We start from the raw sequence: 17,635 nt of genomic DNA on the forward strand, positions 1-17,635 counted from the left end.
TATGAAGAGGTCCATAAATCATGAAGGTATCGTTGGGAAGGGGAAATTGTAATTAGTTCGTATAAGCAACGTTCGTACTCCTGTTGATGTACTGTACGCTTTGAAATGTAATTGAGCATCCGAAGAATGCTCATAAGAAACGTCAGCTCCTTGCCGGTATAGTTAAGAGTGTGAATTTAAAAGATGTAAGTATATTCCTCCAAAAGGATCCAAAAGAAATGTGCTTTTCCCACTACTAACTTTATAGGTCTCTAATTTAAAGGGCTTTAAGCGATTACAAATTCTAAAACGCAACATTCGGTATATCCAATATTGTCTGACCTGATTTTACTTCTTTCTAGCCAGCAACTTCGTAGATTCTCTGGTAATGGCAAAAAAACTCAGTTTTTAATGATCACCGTTACCAAAAGCAACAATACTATATTAGGGCCGGGTCGAAACAGAATCTACGAACAGGCATAAAAAACTACATTATCCCACACAGTGATGCGTTCATGATGAGGATGGAGATATATTTAAAGGCTTCCTTGTACACGAGGGTCTCCGCAGGGTGATCCCCGTAATGAGCAGGCCAAACCTTGAGATTCAATGTCTGCTGGCAGCATCCAACATCTGGTGATAAAGTTTGCAGTGACTTAACAATTCACAGCTTTTTAACGACAGCTACGGCTGCAGGAAAGATAAGTTAGGGCATCGTTTTCAAATGCTCCCTTCCCTAACACCATCCCCCCCCCCCCCATCCTCCCCAATACACACAGAGAAAAAAGTTGATGAGATCTGGCAAAGCGGGGCACAGATCACGTCACAGGCAAAAGAAAGACGATATCAATTTCTTTCAAGAACCGTGCCTGAGCGTTCCACTTTGACATTGATAAAGTCATTCCTAAACAGGTGTTGCGACATTGTTTTAATCCCGGTCTCAGTTATCGGAATGATTAGTTGCGTTGTCATAACCCCCTCCACCTGCGCTCCTTTGCAATTACTTTCTTCATTGTAGGTTTCAACAACGAAGAGCATCACCTTAAAAACTGATAAATGTGCGTGACTTCAGCAGAGCGGAGCGAGGCACATTTGTGAAATGCTAGATGATCTTGAAAACTACGGCGTTTTCGGACATAACCCTGGAATCGACGCAAGTATCAACCTGGCCTGGTAATTACATTGCTACGTCCCTTGGGGAGTTCGTAGATGTATATAACGCTTTTGGATTAAACTTAGAGTAAAGTAGAGGTTACTGTCAGGTGCAGATATTGCTTGAAGACAAACCTGGGAGTATTGGAAACTGGTAAGTCACACTGGAAACAGTAAGCTTTGGAAAATCACACGGCAGATAACCATAGTTCCAAGTAGGCGCCTCTCTTGGAAAACTTAGTAATAAGGCATGTAAGTGGCGACTTTAGATGACTTGGAAGAATAGAAGTATCATCTTTTCTTTTGAAGATATAGTAACTGTGAAACAAAGCCACATTTGAATCAAGGTATTGAACTGAAAGTACGGCGCAAATCACGACGGATCAAAGAGACATCGATACTGTGACGAAGATTTATACTGTGGATGTAGACACTGTATCAAGCTTATTGGTTCTGCCTCTGCGTTACATAATAAGACGACATTAAGCAGTGCATAGCAAACACGATAGCCGGTCAGATTGATCGAACATGTACGATATAAGTGAGTGAAGAAAAAGAGCTTATAGTGAGAGAGGAGCACCATCAAGCCAGAGTTAATTACAAATATGGCGGACGAAAGAAATTTAGGTCAGATGACAACAAACATGTCTTCAAGGAATTCGACCTTTCCAGTGGATTACAAAGAGGACTACCCTGAAGAATACGACTATGGAACGTACGATAACTACGACTTCTCAAAGTTCCTCTTCCCAAACCAAAGACCTACCAAACCTGCCTGGGAGTACGCCCTCAAGATTTCATTGTGTGTGATCATTGTTTTGGTGTCGCTGATTGGCAATAGTTTGGTTATCTATGTCGTAGCCATGAACAAGCGAATGAGGACCACCACAAACTATTACATCGTCAATTTAGCAGTTGCAGACCTCATGGTGACGTTGTGCTGCACGTGGGTCCAGTGTTATGATGATCTGAGTCCGAAGTGGCCACTGGGATCCTTTCTCTGCAAGTTTAATACATTTGCACAAGGTAGCTATCCATTTTTTAAAATAATCAAGCCACATGTTCCACTATATCTAGGCCCTGTATCACTTTAGATATTCCTACTTGCTCACCCTCAGTCACCCATCCCCGAAAGCAAACCTGCCCAGACAACTACACCTTCTCCCCAAAATAGTTCTTTTCGGTGAAATATAATTTTGGAGGCCAGATTGTCATTTTTTGGCAATCCGAGAACGGATGAAATATATCTCACCTCTCTAAAGTGATGGACTAAAAACAGTACGTCAACTTTGCTTCTTTTTTTGATAGTTTCCTTACTCCGTTCACGTTGCTACTCGTCACGCCACCTCACTTCCTCATAATTGATGAGCCACTGATGAGTGTTTTAAGGTGACATCGTACTCACATTACATTTCCTCATGCATTTCGTCACCCCATCAGTATTTTAGACACCCACTAGACTATTTCATATTCTACGTGGCGGTGACCTCTTACAACGGCAAAGTGTGTTACGCGCGCAGTGAAACGCTTACGTTGTTGCCTTATGGAGCATGGAGAAATCAACAAAATGTACACCATTTTACTGCAATTGTATAATTGGTTTCGAGCACAGAATTCAATTTTACACCGGTATGTCAACTGACAGGTTATTCATTGACAAGGATAGATAGAGTACCGTAAAATAAAAAGTGCCGCAGCAGAGATATTAAGACAACGCAGGTGGCCGAGCAGCAGCCAACATAATCATTGATTAGACACCAAGAAGCAACGCTTACGTTATTCAATGATTCTTACGATCCTTTACCTTTAAGCTAAACGCAAGATAGGGTCAAGATGTCCCTATCAATCCAATTACTACCACATGTATATTGGTGTTTCATTCCAAAGGCCTTTTCGGATGTCTTGGATGATAACAAGCTTATCGCTATGCGAAATGATGAGGCTATCGATAAACAGTCTCTGAAGTTAAGTTCAACACCTTCCTTTTATTTCACTCCGTCAATGGCGACTTAATACAAACGTCATGTTGGATATTCTTTAATCTTAGATGCGTTCATATGTCAACTTCTGTGCAGATAAATGTTTCATGGATTTGTTACAGGGAAAATTTGCTCATGTTCATTTAAATTCAAATCCAAGTCTTGCCCATTTATCAAATATAATTTGCAGAAATGAAGTATAAGGATCGAGCTTTTTTCTGTTCAGAAAGCGACTAATCCGGACACTCTGATGAAAGAGAAATAAACTGTTATTTGACTTATTTCAACTTTAGGCAACGCTAATTGCATCATTCCTCAAAGCTACTTCATCAAGGATAAGAACGCGTACTCTTGTCGGGCCCTCAGTAACTGTGATATCAATAGTTAGTATTTTCCTTTATAGTGGGGTCCTAATTTTGTAAGAAGTAATTAGTTATTTTCACTTTACTGTGATGTCATAACTAACAGATACATTGCCATCGGTGTTTGTAAGCTTATGTAATGCAGGCGAAATATCATGATCATGGATAAGTAGTGCATTCAGTCAAAAGAGTGGCCGGCCCACCATGGGAAGTCTAGATTTTTAGTTCTACATGGTCAAGGCGAACAAGCTAGACCATAGCGAGAATTTGAATGTTTTTGAATGATTCTTTACAATAACGACATAAGAATATTTGATTGAAACAAATTTCGCATCGAATTCTAGAAGACATTTCTATTCAAATAGACAAATCATGTTTTCCATTTGAAAGAATTAATCATGATATTGGGTATTTAGGTTCGATTAAGTTTGTAATAATTTTGCCATTAGAGTTTTTATCAAATAATTGTTTCACTAAGTACTGATGAGTACCGACACAATCTCATTAAGAAAGCTAATTAGAATATGGATAACAATTTCTCTCATTAAGGTGCTGTAAAAAGATGAGTTGAACAATCTGTATTTGTCGCTTTTTTTCCAGACCAGCGCGGTCCCAGTGGCGAAGTTCTGTTATAGCCCGGGAAAAGACTCGCCAACCTATGGGACGGGTAAACCTCTGTTGATTTCGCCTCTTACACGTCACCGCACATTATTACATTACGTAACATTCACAGAGACCATTTCATTTTCGAGAAACTGAGCTCCAACACTAGGGGGCGCTGATCTGAGAAGAGTGAACTGAAACATATGAAGCCGATTTTTTCGATCTTCATGTCATTTTATTTCAGGTAAAGTAATGCAAACAGGCCTGAACAACATAACGTAATTACCAGGTTATCTTTATTTCTTGCATCGTATGTACATCTTTCCTCCCGGGCTTCACCAAGAACTTCCCTATGGCAGATATTTAGCCCATATCACCAGTGAAAACTGATATGTTTCGGGGGAAACGCAAATACGTAAAAACTGATTCAAGTTATCTGTGGGAATCTTCAAGAGAAAAGGAGTCCAGCTGTTTCAATGTAACCACCATATTATCTTAATTATTCGCATCTTCCTATCTGTTCTGCGGGACTATGAAATGAACAACCTGTAAACGTTAACGGTTCTGCCTTCATCGCTTGTTTGTGCTCATTTCATGTTTGGGGAGGGGAGCAAAGAGGTCAAGCTGACTTTATTGGGAGGAAACTTTGGCATTGAGATCAAATCTCATAGAAGTCGTCTACGAGAATCTCAAATAGTAAAAACAGCCGCAAAAGATGCAATGTAATCACACCATTATCTTTATTATTTGCATCTTTCCTCGGGGACTTTGCTCAGGGTTAGCATCTTTGTCTCTGAATCAATAAAAGCTAATCAGATATTCTCAAGCCAATTATGATTTATCAAGATGATCTTTTTGTACTAGATTATTGGCCATGATGGTGCTATTACGGTGACGTTTTGATACATGGCCGCTGGACATGTATTGTGATGGATGGTGCGATATTTAATGGAAGTCAATGGCTATCTTTTGATCAAACTAATCTTGCACATAGATACTGGAGGGTATAATGAACGAGAGAGGGTGGCGCATACTTGCCTGGCATGTATGACGAACACATTCATTTTAACAGGATAGCTGGCGTGGCCATTTTGTGCAGTCATCAAAAATTAGTATAAGCTGTCTTTCAACCATACACATGGTAAAAACGCTTCACATTAACTTAATCTTCTCATATCGTTTGTCATGACAATCCATACGTACATTTCCTGCGAGAAAAAACACAACATATCTGTGCTGTTCGCATTCATGCATCGTCTATTTTGTCATTTCTTTTGACAGCAACGACAGGTGTCTCTTAATTAGCCTTTGCAGCATGTTCACATATTTCATTTTTGCTGTCAAATTGATAAGCAAATACGGACTTTCACTCATACGTAAACACAGGGGCTTTTAACGATCTCATGTTTCTCGAGTAATATTTACCAGAAGTCAACTAAATATCCGCTCTCATGGGAAGTCATCTGGTCAATTCACACGAATACATCAAGCATTAGGCATTGTTAGAGAAAGCGATAGTATTTGGTCTCTAAACAGAAAGTCAATCGATGTTGCTAAAGATTCCTCCACGCAAATTCCTTTTATAGCCAGAGAGGGAAACAATGCGAGAAGTTTGGTTTAAGTTTAGAATCTTCTCATGAGTTCAAAGAACCTCAGGGGATCCACTATACAGATGCTACATGGTTGGTGTTAAAAACGAAGGAAGTCGATATATCACTTCTCTTCCTCAAGAACCTGGGCATGAGAAAAGTTTCGCGTGATGATGACCGCATTGTTATATACGACGTTATCACCACTCAAAATGAGGTGAATCTGAAAGAACCATCCTTGTGGAGACTAGCATGCTGCGCAAATGACAAAGCCAATTTCGCCGCCTTGCAGATGACGTTTCGTGGCCACGGACAGAATGCTTGAGTGACATTGGAAACAAGACACATCCATTCTGTTTGAAGATGGCCTTATTCATTTCTTCATCATAGCTATAGCGTCCATCAGCATATAACACTGTTTCTTATGCACCATTGGCACTGGAATAGGTCTTCAAGTTCAAATCCTCTGGCATTTAGAGCCTCAGTCAAACAGATATGTAATCGGTGATAAGTAGACTGCCTCAAGTGCAAAACGAATTGGTCCATATATTACTGGTATCGAACCAACGATGTTCGACAGTACAGCAACCCACTAGACAACCACAGCCGCCCCTTCAGATAATGAATTCAAAGCGCGACACATGCAAGATGAAGGAATGATAAAATAAACCTATTACAAGTTATTAAGTTAGGATACGTAATCATAAACATTATGCTTAAATAATTAATGGAATGCAAGCGCTTACTCACTGAATATTTCAACATATTCGCTGCACATAGATTCAGCCTTACATTCTCCAGCGAAAATACCAATAAAAAGAGAAAAGGAGACAACTGATGGCAAAGTGATGCCTCGAACTACAGGTGCACCAAAGCTGTGTAATCGGATTAACAAAATGATGCCCACTGTATGGCCGGACATGGCGTTCAGTGTTAAACGTGGTGGCTTTGTCCAAGAGCGTCTGACCTTTCGGAGCCTAGTGATGTGGGAATTGTTATAGCTACTTAAGTGTGGCTGATGAAAAATGGCAATAGCCTTCAAAAATTCAACTGAGGAATGTTTTTCAAAAAATGAATTTCCTCATGACGCAAATTTTGTACGCTTCCATGAGTCTGTTGATGTCATAGCTTTTCAGATTACGCGTGCTACAAGCATCATGGGCAGAGTTGTTCAAAACCACGTTAGCTTCAACGGAGGCGTTAAGTCTTAAGTGAAATTTCCAATGGAATTAACTGAAAGAGATAACGTCTTTAAGCCAAGGATACTTAAAGTAACCGTTAGGGATAATTGTGCTTTTGATCAACTTGGCCCTAGTATAGAGCAAACATCACCAACAGGCAATAAACATTATCAATGGCAATGTGGCATCTACTTCGTCAGATTTGATCTCGAGTATTGCATACTCTTGCCTTCTATCCATTATTCAAATGAAAAATATGCAACACTTCTTTGCAAATCATCATTCCAATGATTGGTGTACCTTTTGGTGAAGAGGCCAGCGCAGTATTACCGTTTAATTAGCTTGGCTAGGTTAGTACAGACATGGCCATTTATTATCATTCGTTCTCTGAATATTCTATATTAACTTAGGAATAAAAAGTGGGATTCCAAGAGCGTTCGATATTTCCACGGATAGTGACATGGGAATAGTTACCATTATACTAGCACTGTCAGCATCTTTAGTGTGGGCGTCATAAAAAAGGCAATCATCTAACTATGAACATGCATCGCCAGTGACAAAACTGTTTATCGGACTCATGTCCTTGGAGCCATCAAAAAGTGTGTAGACATATGATCATCAGTATCAATCTGACAAAGCACAGAAAATTGGTTCAGCAAGGGATAGCAGACGATAGCAGATGTTCATACTCATTCTACTTTGGAGATTACGATACCATATAGGAAGGGTACGAATAAACGTATGAACATTGTCCACTAAAAGCCTTGTACTTAATACTTGCGCCTGGGATAAGGAAATACACACGCGACCATAAACCTTGCATTTAAAAATGTCAATCAATCCTCCTATCACACTCCAATATCAAAAGGTATTATGCCAAATCCTTTAATGTACCGCCAGGTCGCCCCTTCAATGGATAAAGCTGGTTGGTAGATAGAGAGATCGCATAATGTACTGCAAGATCAGCCGTTCTGAGGGAGACGTGGTTGGTTGAAAAACTTATGTTGTACATCTTTAATGTACCCCATGACAAGCGACAGACAGTCGGACAGACGTCAGTACATATGTTTGCAGAGCGACAATACTATTCCTACACCTAGGGTCGATATGAGAAACCTAAAGCTCATGTTCATGAAACAGGTTCTGGCTTCTGTAGAGGTAAAGAGATGTCTATACAACGTAGATGGTGAGAGCTGATAATTGGGATAATTTTCTCTCCACCATGGATGCGAGCTTCTCACGATGCAGCCTGGTTAAGGGCAATTCTGTTCGGCGAGATGGTTCACGTAAAGAAACAGAAACATGGCCTGAAAGTCTAAATCTCAGTACTACCTAGAGACAACATTCAGTTATCAAGTCCAGTTTCATGATATGCTGAGACTTTGTGTGGCACAAAAGACTTGAGCAGTAGCGTAACGATTATTACACATATTCCCGCCGCATCAAACATCGTCTTTTTAACGACTTTGGAAGCAATATCTATTTAGACATTTCAAACCAGTAGAGATAAGTCATCTAGTGATGGAAAGAAAATGAAGAAATTCTACATAATCGGTCAATGATTTCACTGTCCGTCCCCCTGTTTCTCAATATTCCCATCGTAACTGCTATAGACTCTTATCGTATACGAACTATTTACATACAAAAACGATTCACATGTCAAAAACAGGCAGTGTTGGAAGGCCATTGTGAAGGGGTGAAAAACTCGTCTCTTCTCGCGATACGGCCAATATGATAGCTAAGCTATTTGAGGTCTTTTATTGTACGATAATTCCCCTATATCATATTCTCCGATTAGACATGCGACGCATCCCACGTATCTCCCGTTTTATATTGGCGGCTGGGTAAGAGAAATCGTGGCGTGGTTCAGACATACCAGACGAAATCTAATCTTTCCTATTTAAACTTTTGATTGTTATCCAAATTGGTCATCCAACTTTCTGTGGATCACAAGTTTTCTCCCAAAGCTTTGTCAACGCAGATCTTATCTGAGCTTTTTCTTCACTAATTAGGCCTAATCGAATAATCGTGTGTAAGTCCTGATGAAATTAACCTTACACAGGATTGCCCAAAGCCATACTCGATTAATCACTTCTTTGGCGAAATTATTCAACCCGACCTTGCTTTTGATGACCATCCTATCAACTATAAGCAAAGGCAATTATCGAGTTAATGAAACCTGTATCCTGTGTTTTCATGACGACTTCGTAGCAACTTGGATGTTACAGGTTCTGTTCTCCTTCATAGAAATTACAGATTACAGAAGATGATGGTTTCATCCTCAGTGCCCTTTCGGGCAAGTTTAGCCAGTAAATGGAACGGTTAACCTGATCGCAATCATTCAGGATCGTGTAAAACAAAGGTTCCAGTAAGATGTCAGTCATCGTCCTTTGTTACGGGTCCGCTCTTCAAAACTTTTCCTTTCTAAGCTTTTATTTAACTCTCTTTATAAGGAGGGTCTGCTCCTATATTCTAAACCTTCTGCACTTTCAATCAACGTCCTTGTTTTCTAACTGTTTGCCAAATCTTCTCACATCAGCGGCTCCCCAACTGAAAAGTTCTCTTCCCTGCCCTTAGTAACTAGCCATAGAATAAACGGGCGTCACGCGCAGATGACAATTTATTGTTATAGGACATAATACATCATCTTTAGTCGTTCAAAAACTTCTCCAACTGCAAACTATGCCTCGATTTATTTGTCAGGTAAAGAAAGAAGGCTAAATAAAATAATATTGTAATAAACACTTCCCATTTCAACAGCGAGGGGTTGCAGGACTTGTGCATAGATTGAGAGATTATTAGCCATGTCAGCAAGAACATCTGCCAATGGAGCATAATTGATGAGAACTAAGACAATAACGCCTTTTTACTCCAACTTTAACGAGGACCAGCAGAGTTACGCCAAGTTAAATGGTATGGTTATGAGCTTTCTTATTCTGTCTTCGATTTCAAAAGTTTTTATGACTAGTGTTGAGAGTTCCATTTTGTTTTTAGTGGGCTTTAATGTATAAGCGCTCAATTCTGAAATGGCGAACAACTTTTACAGTGAACGGTACTGGGATGGTTTCTCCGTGAACTGACTGACATCTTTTTTTTAAATCGATGTGTCTTGTGTGTTTTACTTTGGCCTCCAGTGGCTCACTGCGTCACAATCTGGATGCAATAAACAACAGTAGTCATCATACTGAACCGAAGACGGAAATAATGTAATTGGGCAGTCTTCCTATCAAACTGCTCTGCACCCATTACCGCTAGTAAGATAAACGATAAACAGTTGTTCGCATGCCAGAAAGACTCAGCTGTGCTAATTGTCCTTTCAAACCATCCTCTAATCTAATATGTACCAAGCATGGATACTCATGAATGGTTATTTCATACTTGATCAATTTTAACAATTGTATATTGATAATTTTGAATGCTTATTTGCTTAAAATGCGAACTGACAATACCAAAAAATATGTATTTACACCATGTAAATTTATTCTCGGTTAAATGCGTACTGCCGAAAGTACACGATATACGTGTACTAAGTTGTTCAGCGGTCAAAGAATTCCAATGTTTTGAACCGATATGTTCATTGATTTCCAACCCGAATTACCAGGATTATCGCAATAAACCAACTCGCAGGGATGGCTCCAAAGGTCATATAATTATGACGACTGACTTTGATTTTGGTACATCCATTTGTATTCAAAGTAGACGGGGTAACCTTCAAAGAGATGGCGTGGCTGACTTAGGTGCGAGGATCAATCATTGATGCATTTTATTTTATTCTAAGAAAGCAATGACGACACACTGTGACCAAGATGATTAGAATATGTCATAAAATATCATGTAATGTTATGCAAACGCACTCCTAAATTCCGGCTACTGACAAACGCACGTACCCAGCAATTACTATGACGTATGTGCCTTCACCAAACAGTGATATTTGCCACAACTAATGGGGTTTGATAAAGCTATCGAATTTTGTAATTCTGAATGATTGATGTCGGTGACTTTTAGCCATGCCTGGCCTTTGCGATGGAATGTACGACTGGAGTTGGTTGGTAATTTCGTTTATATACGTTTATTCTCAAAAGATTTGAGAATATGATATTCCGTCCGATATTATCGCTCAACATCTTCTTTCATTGAGATGATGGCATTGGTAACACCAAAATCGAGATCGTCTACTGGCATCCTTTGTAAAACTGACCTTTGAATCGACGCTGACACTAAGTCCCCTCAGAATGCATCAATCTGATACTTGGCTGTTGGGGAAAAATGCAACTGATGATTCAAAACCCAATATAATCGTCGCTTTGTATGTGTTGCACGGAAACGATTCTGGTACAAGTAAGAACAACGTGAAGAATTTCATACAGTGACATGACTCACGATGATAAAATCAGTTTTGACAAAAAGGCAGACCAATCTCGTTTCTTCTGAGCTGACGAATTGTCGCAATTTTCACACTACGACAAATTCTTTCAACAGAATCCTGCATTTCTTTCAATACACGTGATGTATGTGTTGCGAGGACCATACTATTACGATGCAAAAAAAACTTCTCAATAACTGAAGGTGAAAGGAAATTGCGGCTGAACTTATATTGGCTAAGTATCCCTCGTCACGTCAGCAGAACATGCATTTCTCAGGTTTTCCAAGTCACCGCGGAGCGTCTCTCGAGTTTCACAGTTAACGCAAATGATCAGGGCTAAGAAGATTAATTCCTGTGTATTGATCATTCAACACTCCTACTGAGGCTCGTGATAAAAAAGAACAGTTAAAACATGATATCCACAATTGAATGTTTTCAATTTAGTGGACGTTTTGACACATCCAAGTAACTCTGCTCCTTTTTTCAGGAACTTTTCAATAGAAGGTTATAACATTCCTCCTTGGTGACTTCGCTCCGTCGATTAAAGACTCAGCCATAATCTCGTACCTATATTGTCATCTTCAATCTTTCTTTCAGTGCTCTCCATGGTATCAAGTGTTCTAACACTAACAGTCATAGCCTGCGATCGTTTCTTTGGCATCGTATTCGCCATGAAGGCACACATGACAGAACGCCGAGCCAGCGTCTTCATAACCCTGGTATGGGTGGTCTCCATCGCCGTCAGCAGCCCATTGCTATACTTCCGCAGAATCACCACCAGAGAATGGAAAGATTACACTGAGATTTTCTGTCAGGACCACTGGCCGTTCGTAACGAGTAGAAATGAGCAAGGAATGGTAATGGCATTCACGCCGTCCCGTGTCGCCTACTATACCACTGTTTCCATTATTTTGTTCTTCCTCCCAGTACTCATTATGTCCATAGCCTACAGTCTGATCATCATGAGGCTCCGGTCAAGCCGGATGCCTGGGGTGCACCTGGACACGGAGATGAGCGTTCAGGACAAGTTGAAAAAGAAGGTATGAACTGACTAATAATGCAACACACAAGTCCCCTGCCTCTTTCAGAGCGACCTCCGACGCTCATTGTACTGAAGTGGTCCTAAGACACTACAAATGTCTCTTTCCGATGCCGAAACCGACTCAGCATTCGGTGATTTTCTCGTTATACCTTTCAATTCCGCCCACTGCACCCATTGCACAACCAATGCGAGGCCATTATCCGCAAGTACCATGGTGTAGACTTCGAGTACAGTAAAAGCTTCTAGCAAAACAATCTGAATGAAGCAGCACCCTGGTAAAACACATTCCACCAGCAACAACTCTCTCTACTCATCCCCTCAACTGATGTTCCCATTCATTGCAGGTCGTGGTGATGTTGGTAATGATACTATCCGTGTTTGTAATATGCTGGCTGCCATATCAGGTCATCCTAGTCTACGGGGAACACCGCACAGAACAATCTGAGGTAAGTTTTCGGCAATGCGATCTTGTCAGACAGATGCAAATGCCAATATTCAATAGCAATACTCCGTTAGAGAGGAATGTTAGAAGCGTTCAATGAAGAAACGCGTATAAAATAAAGTATTTAGACTGGCTTCACCGGAATCCTCAAGCATTATAAGCTTGCATTCATATCTTACCAATTGCACGCAGTTAGTTTCGGAGGCAATACCTCTGGAAGTTCAGAGCACTGTTCAGTGAGTTGCGAATGAGTAATCTGTGAACCAATGAGATTCACTGCTGGTATGAATAAGAAGTTGGGGCTCATGAGGTGTTCCCTGTTCAGTTCAACATGTTCCCACACATACGACTCAACTGAGGGTGATAACAGAATTCCATATTACGTATCTAGTTGTTGATATCTGTGCTAGCTTTGCACTGTCCAGGCAGTACCGCTGAAATACTCTGCCCCCGGCAAATTTCATTACCTAGTACACAGAACAGTTTACGAATATTGACAATTATTAGCCATAAATTTACGTCAGATACAGGTCGCTTTATTGTGATGTCATCATCTCTGGATGCGGCGCGCACAGAACACGCAAAATAAATTGAAACTATACCAGATGGCAATTCCCATATATGTTCCTTTGTTGACATTGGACAATTTGGAAGATGGATAGTATGACATGAACTAGGCCCAATTGTTTCGTGTACCAGAACGAGGGGTGGCTGGTGGGGCGAACGAGGGGTGGCTGGTGGGGCGAACGAGAGGTGGCTGATGGGGCGAACAAAGCTGGAAGAATATCCACGGGAGCAGATATAAGAACGCCATATTCCATAGCCGTAGAAGATATTAAGACGTTAAATCTGATTAAGTCATCCAACTAGACTCTAATGTAAACTTGACTCAGGCACAGTTCTGTGTCATTTTAAGTCGTTTGGTACTTTACTCGGAGAGGTTCAGTTCATCGCTTCAACAAAGCCGTAATACATTAAAGCATTACTGACTTGGTGACAGGTTAAACGTAAACATGATTGATATCGTCTGCTAATAATCCCACCCTAGAACACATGAGCGTCCAAAAAACAAATGATAGAAACATGAACTTTTTATACGACACTTCTACAATTAATTAGTTTTTAAATAAGTTGTTTTCAATTTAAACCTTTATCAACACAAAGTGTCTTTCTACAGTCATCGATCAATGTTTTAGTGTATTTGTGTTCATTAATGTAGCGCTTGAAAAAAACCTATCGACGTATCTTTTCAGCTCCCCGCATGGTATCGCCAACTCCAATTCTACGCCATCTACATCGGATACACCAATAGTGCAGTTAATCCTATCATATACGCTGGGTTCAATGAAAACTTTCAAAAAGGTAATTATGGTTTTAAAAAAACATGCTCTCGATGCGGCTGACCAGAGTAGCAAATGAAAGATGTGGCTGCCTAGCTTATAGTGTTGATGATTGAAAGCAAACTTATGGGAAAAGTTACCTAAAACTTCGAATTCTACATCTAAAATTGCCAGTACGTCTATGGAATAATAGTGAGGTTTCGCAACCACCCGTTTAGGCCGTACGACGTCGTTTATCTATTGTGTGAGTTTACCTGAACAATAGATAAACGTCGTCGAAGGGCCTAACCGGGCGGTTGCGAAACCTCACTATTGTTATTGGTTGTCCGGAAACAAAAAAGGACACTGCACAAAAGAAAGAAATGGTGATCGAAGACACTACATAAAGCCAGAATCGTCGTATTCATGTCCAAATTGTCTTGAGACGTACAGCGATGTATGCTGGCGAAAGGCTGTTGGTTGTCTATCATCGTCGTGTTTCCGAACCAAAGATTATAGCTTCAGCCCAAACAACCCTAAAACGTTAGTTAAGGTAAAAGACTATCTCTGAGTTTTAGCTTGTCCTTGACAGAATAACATTGCAACTGTCAACGGAACCCGTGGATTCTTTTTGATGACCAAACAAAACCGTAACACATTCAGTTAACCTTTGGTTAAAACATCATTTATAGGTTTAAAAAACGTTTCTTTGAGAAAGGTAGGGTTTGTGTAAGATAACCCAAAGTATTAAGCATGATTTTTTAGAGCCTGGGACACGTACATTGGTTGCTCTATTGATACTTTGCTTTATGCAAATACACAAGAGATGAACAGTAGAATTGAGGATTTACTCTAAAACGGCAGGGAAATGTGATACCAGTTTCATGATTCGTGAATCAACATTGAAATTTGCGTATCAAGATCCCAGTGGATAAGAGGCAGTGTTAAAGATGGTTCTTGAGTAGGTTGATTTCTCTAAGCAGGAACTGACAAGAAATTGCTCTAGGGAATGTGTGTCATATCATGGATTAACTGACAATCCAACCTAGCTGGAAATATGATAACCACGTGATCATGACAAATGTTTGTTGGACCTGTCACTTGCATGCAAGAAGCATGTTTACATTTCTGGTTTCTAGGGCCATCACGAAAGGCAATTATCGAAGCTAAGATGACAACATGATGCAGAAGGTTCTTTCTAAAATATTCCATTTCCAATGACTATAAGTTCTTTATTCTGTAAATAGTTCAGAAACATGCTTGGTCAATGGAAAAGTGAATCGGAAATAGTCATAGAAGTATTCAAAAGCGAATGGCTTTGTTCCTATGTTTTGCATGTCTGCTTGATTGGCCAATCGGTGCGTAGTTATAGATTATGAATTGAGCCGGTGTAGAAGAAGTAAATTTCCCCTGTAAATGGTGCTACAGAGGCGTGACCTTCAACAGCTCAGAGTTTAAAGCGCAAAATGGAATCCTTTGTTCACCAGACATTCTGTCCTGGGACATTTCAAGGTTTCACAACGGTTGAGGCGCGCCTGTACACAGGCCTGTTACCGGAAATATTGGCATTTGGCTCCAGCGCCCCTCGACTGGTTAAATGGGGCCTAAACAGTACAATAGTTACATGGCCTAATAAGCATCTTGGAGGCATCATCAGTATATCATGGCTGCATATAAAAGTGCAAAAGCAACATTTCATGTTTTGACGTGAATTCGAAAATTCATGCTTTTACGGGAACAGTGACTGGTAATAATTCAGCAAAACAACGATTCTATGGTGGGTATTCCTAACAAATATATATCACTTGTCTTATGAATCGCTGACTTGACCTACTTCTCAAAGCGGACTGACCTTTTATCTTAATTTTTCAGGCTTCAAGGACTCTCTGAGCTGCCTAGCTTGTTTCAAGGACAAACGGCGATACAGTGCAATAGAACTCCGCCAAGATTCGTATCACAGTCAATCACTGATGTCACACACGCAAGTTACATCCACATCCGTCATGACCAAAGTATAACGTCATGGCGAGATACATCCGTCATGGCCGAAGTGTAAACCTCTGCATGTGAGACGGAACCATCCGTCATGGCCAAAGCGCAAGGCTCGTGGTGTCAGACGGAAATTTCCGATTGGACTAAAGTCAAACCGCATGGTGTCAGACGAAAATATTCGTCATCGAAGTATGAACCTCATTGTGTTAACATGATCAAAGTGTGAACCTCATTGTGTTAACATGATCGAAGTGTGAACCTCATGGCACCAGATGGAAATATATGTCATGACCAAAGTATAAACGGCCCAAAAGGACGCGGACATTTACTTCTGAGAAACCCCATAGCTAGCTACGCTTGCAGCACCTTTTCTGGGTGTATGAATGATGGAAAACAATTTGCAAATATGCAAACCATTTCATTATATTATTTCCTTGTACACATAATCAGGAAGTCTTGTTTTGAATGTGTTCTGAGGAGGAATGACGATGTCCGGCTTCTCTGTACTCATCATGTCAAGCACTGCTGGTGCTACTGTAAAAATAGAATCATTGATGCACTTTTACAAAGTAATTTTATTTCTCATTGACATTTATAAATCTAACAGGGCTATCTGTCTGTACATTACTGTTTATCTTATTTTACTCACATGAATGTTGTCCTTGAAGCTAACGACTAGCGGATGTAAGAAGCCCCAATGAGACTCGTTCGACTCCAGTCTCGATCAGCGGTGGTGCCATCTTCGAAACGATCCAACAGATGCAAAGAAAGGAGAGAGAGAGATGAGATACTGCAAACATGGCATTAGCATCATCACATTAATTAGTCTACAATTAGTCTTTAGCAGTGATTTCCTACAATCAAGTAACTGTAATAGCTGTAGATATTCCCATATCGGGAAATAGACATATAGCATCACCGTAAGAATAACACGTTTGGTAGCCACTAAGATTTACATTTAACGCCGAGAGTTGATGTGATCACTCCGTATATTATCATCCTAACAAGATATGTTATATTATAATAAAGTGTGTACCAGTTCTTGTTACAAGTTTATTGTTGGTGCTGATTCCGGATTTTAAATGGCCGCACTTTTGTAATTACAAAGATGGCATTCTTGACCGCTTTGCTTGGATCTAAACGAAGGTGGCTTTGATTAAAAATGGACAAGTTCATAGGCCATGATACATGCATGCTGGTTTTTCAATCGCAAACCGCTTCTAGTTGGACCGTTACTTCTCCACACAGGGCCTTTGAAAAATCATCATCGTAGTATCATAGATAAGCTTACTGGTGCTACTATACAAGCGGCAGAGCACGATGGCGAGCATGGGTACATTATCCTACCAGCCACCTATAGCCCACGCCCAAGTTGTCCCTTGATGCAATATACCTTACCTTTTTTTCTTCACGTCGAAGATCAGACAGCCGCTGTAGCCTTGCTGAGTGTTTCCGTTCTTGAGTGTTTCCGTTCTTGAGTGTTTCCCTCATTGTTGGGAACGCTGAAATAAAATTGATAAGTTTTTCAGACCCCTATTGAAAGTCATGGTCTTACTAGCTGTTTATTATATGGAAACACTAAAATATGGGTAACAACCACAGATATTACACCGGCCTATGACGTGCATGAAG

The 17,635-nt window shown here is 40.3% G+C and overlaps 1 protein-coding gene across 3 annotated transcripts; it reads left to right on the plus strand.

Annotated features, from left to right (window-relative positions):
• Nucleotides 1-1,001: 1,001 nt before the first annotated feature.
• Nucleotides 1,002-17,037, plus strand: LOC135497282 (QRFP-like peptide receptor). Of its 3 annotated transcripts, none has more exons than XM_064787065.1 (6): nucleotides 1,002-1,152; nucleotides 1,441-2,157; nucleotides 11,806-12,248; nucleotides 12,595-12,696; nucleotides 13,946-14,054; nucleotides 15,884-17,037. In XM_064787065.1, the coding sequence occupies exons 2-6, from the start codon at nucleotides 1,737-1,739 to the stop codon at nucleotides 16,027-16,029; spliced, it is 1,221 nt and encodes a 406-aa protein (XP_064643135.1). In that variant the 5' UTR covers nucleotides 1,002-1,152; nucleotides 1,441-1,736; the 3' UTR covers nucleotides 16,030-17,037. The 3 variants fall into 3 exon arrangements, with proteins under 3 accessions (XP_064643135.1, XP_064643142.1, XP_064643126.1); XM_064787072.1 differs by adding an exon at nucleotides 14,704-14,729 and having other exon boundaries at nucleotides 1,002-2,157; nucleotides 15,884-15,985; XM_064787056.1 differs by having other exon boundaries at nucleotides 1,002-2,157.
• Nucleotides 17,038-17,635: the final 598 nt, after the last annotated feature.

Source organism: Lineus longissimus, chromosome 1, assembly GCF_910592395.1.
Source record: "Lineus longissimus chromosome 1, tnLinLong1.2, whole genome shotgun sequence".
Classification (NCBI taxonomy): Eukaryota; Metazoa; Nemertea; class Pilidiophora; order Heteronemertea; family Lineidae; genus Lineus; species Lineus longissimus.

Bases quoted from the DNA above. Each gene is read 5' to 3' on its own strand.
- LOC135497282 (XM_064787056.1), top strand. From the start codon at position 1,737: ATGGCGGACGAAAGAAATTTAGGTCAGATGACAACAAACATGTCTTCA. The intron at 12,249-12,594 runs GTATGAACTGAC...CATTCATTGCAG, and splicing joins AGGACAAGTTGAAAAAGAAG to GTCGTGGTGATGTTGGTAAT. The intron at 14,055-15,883 runs GTAATTATGGTT...TTAATTTTTCAG, and splicing joins CAATGAAAACTTTCAAAAAG to GCTTCAAGGACTCTCTGAGC.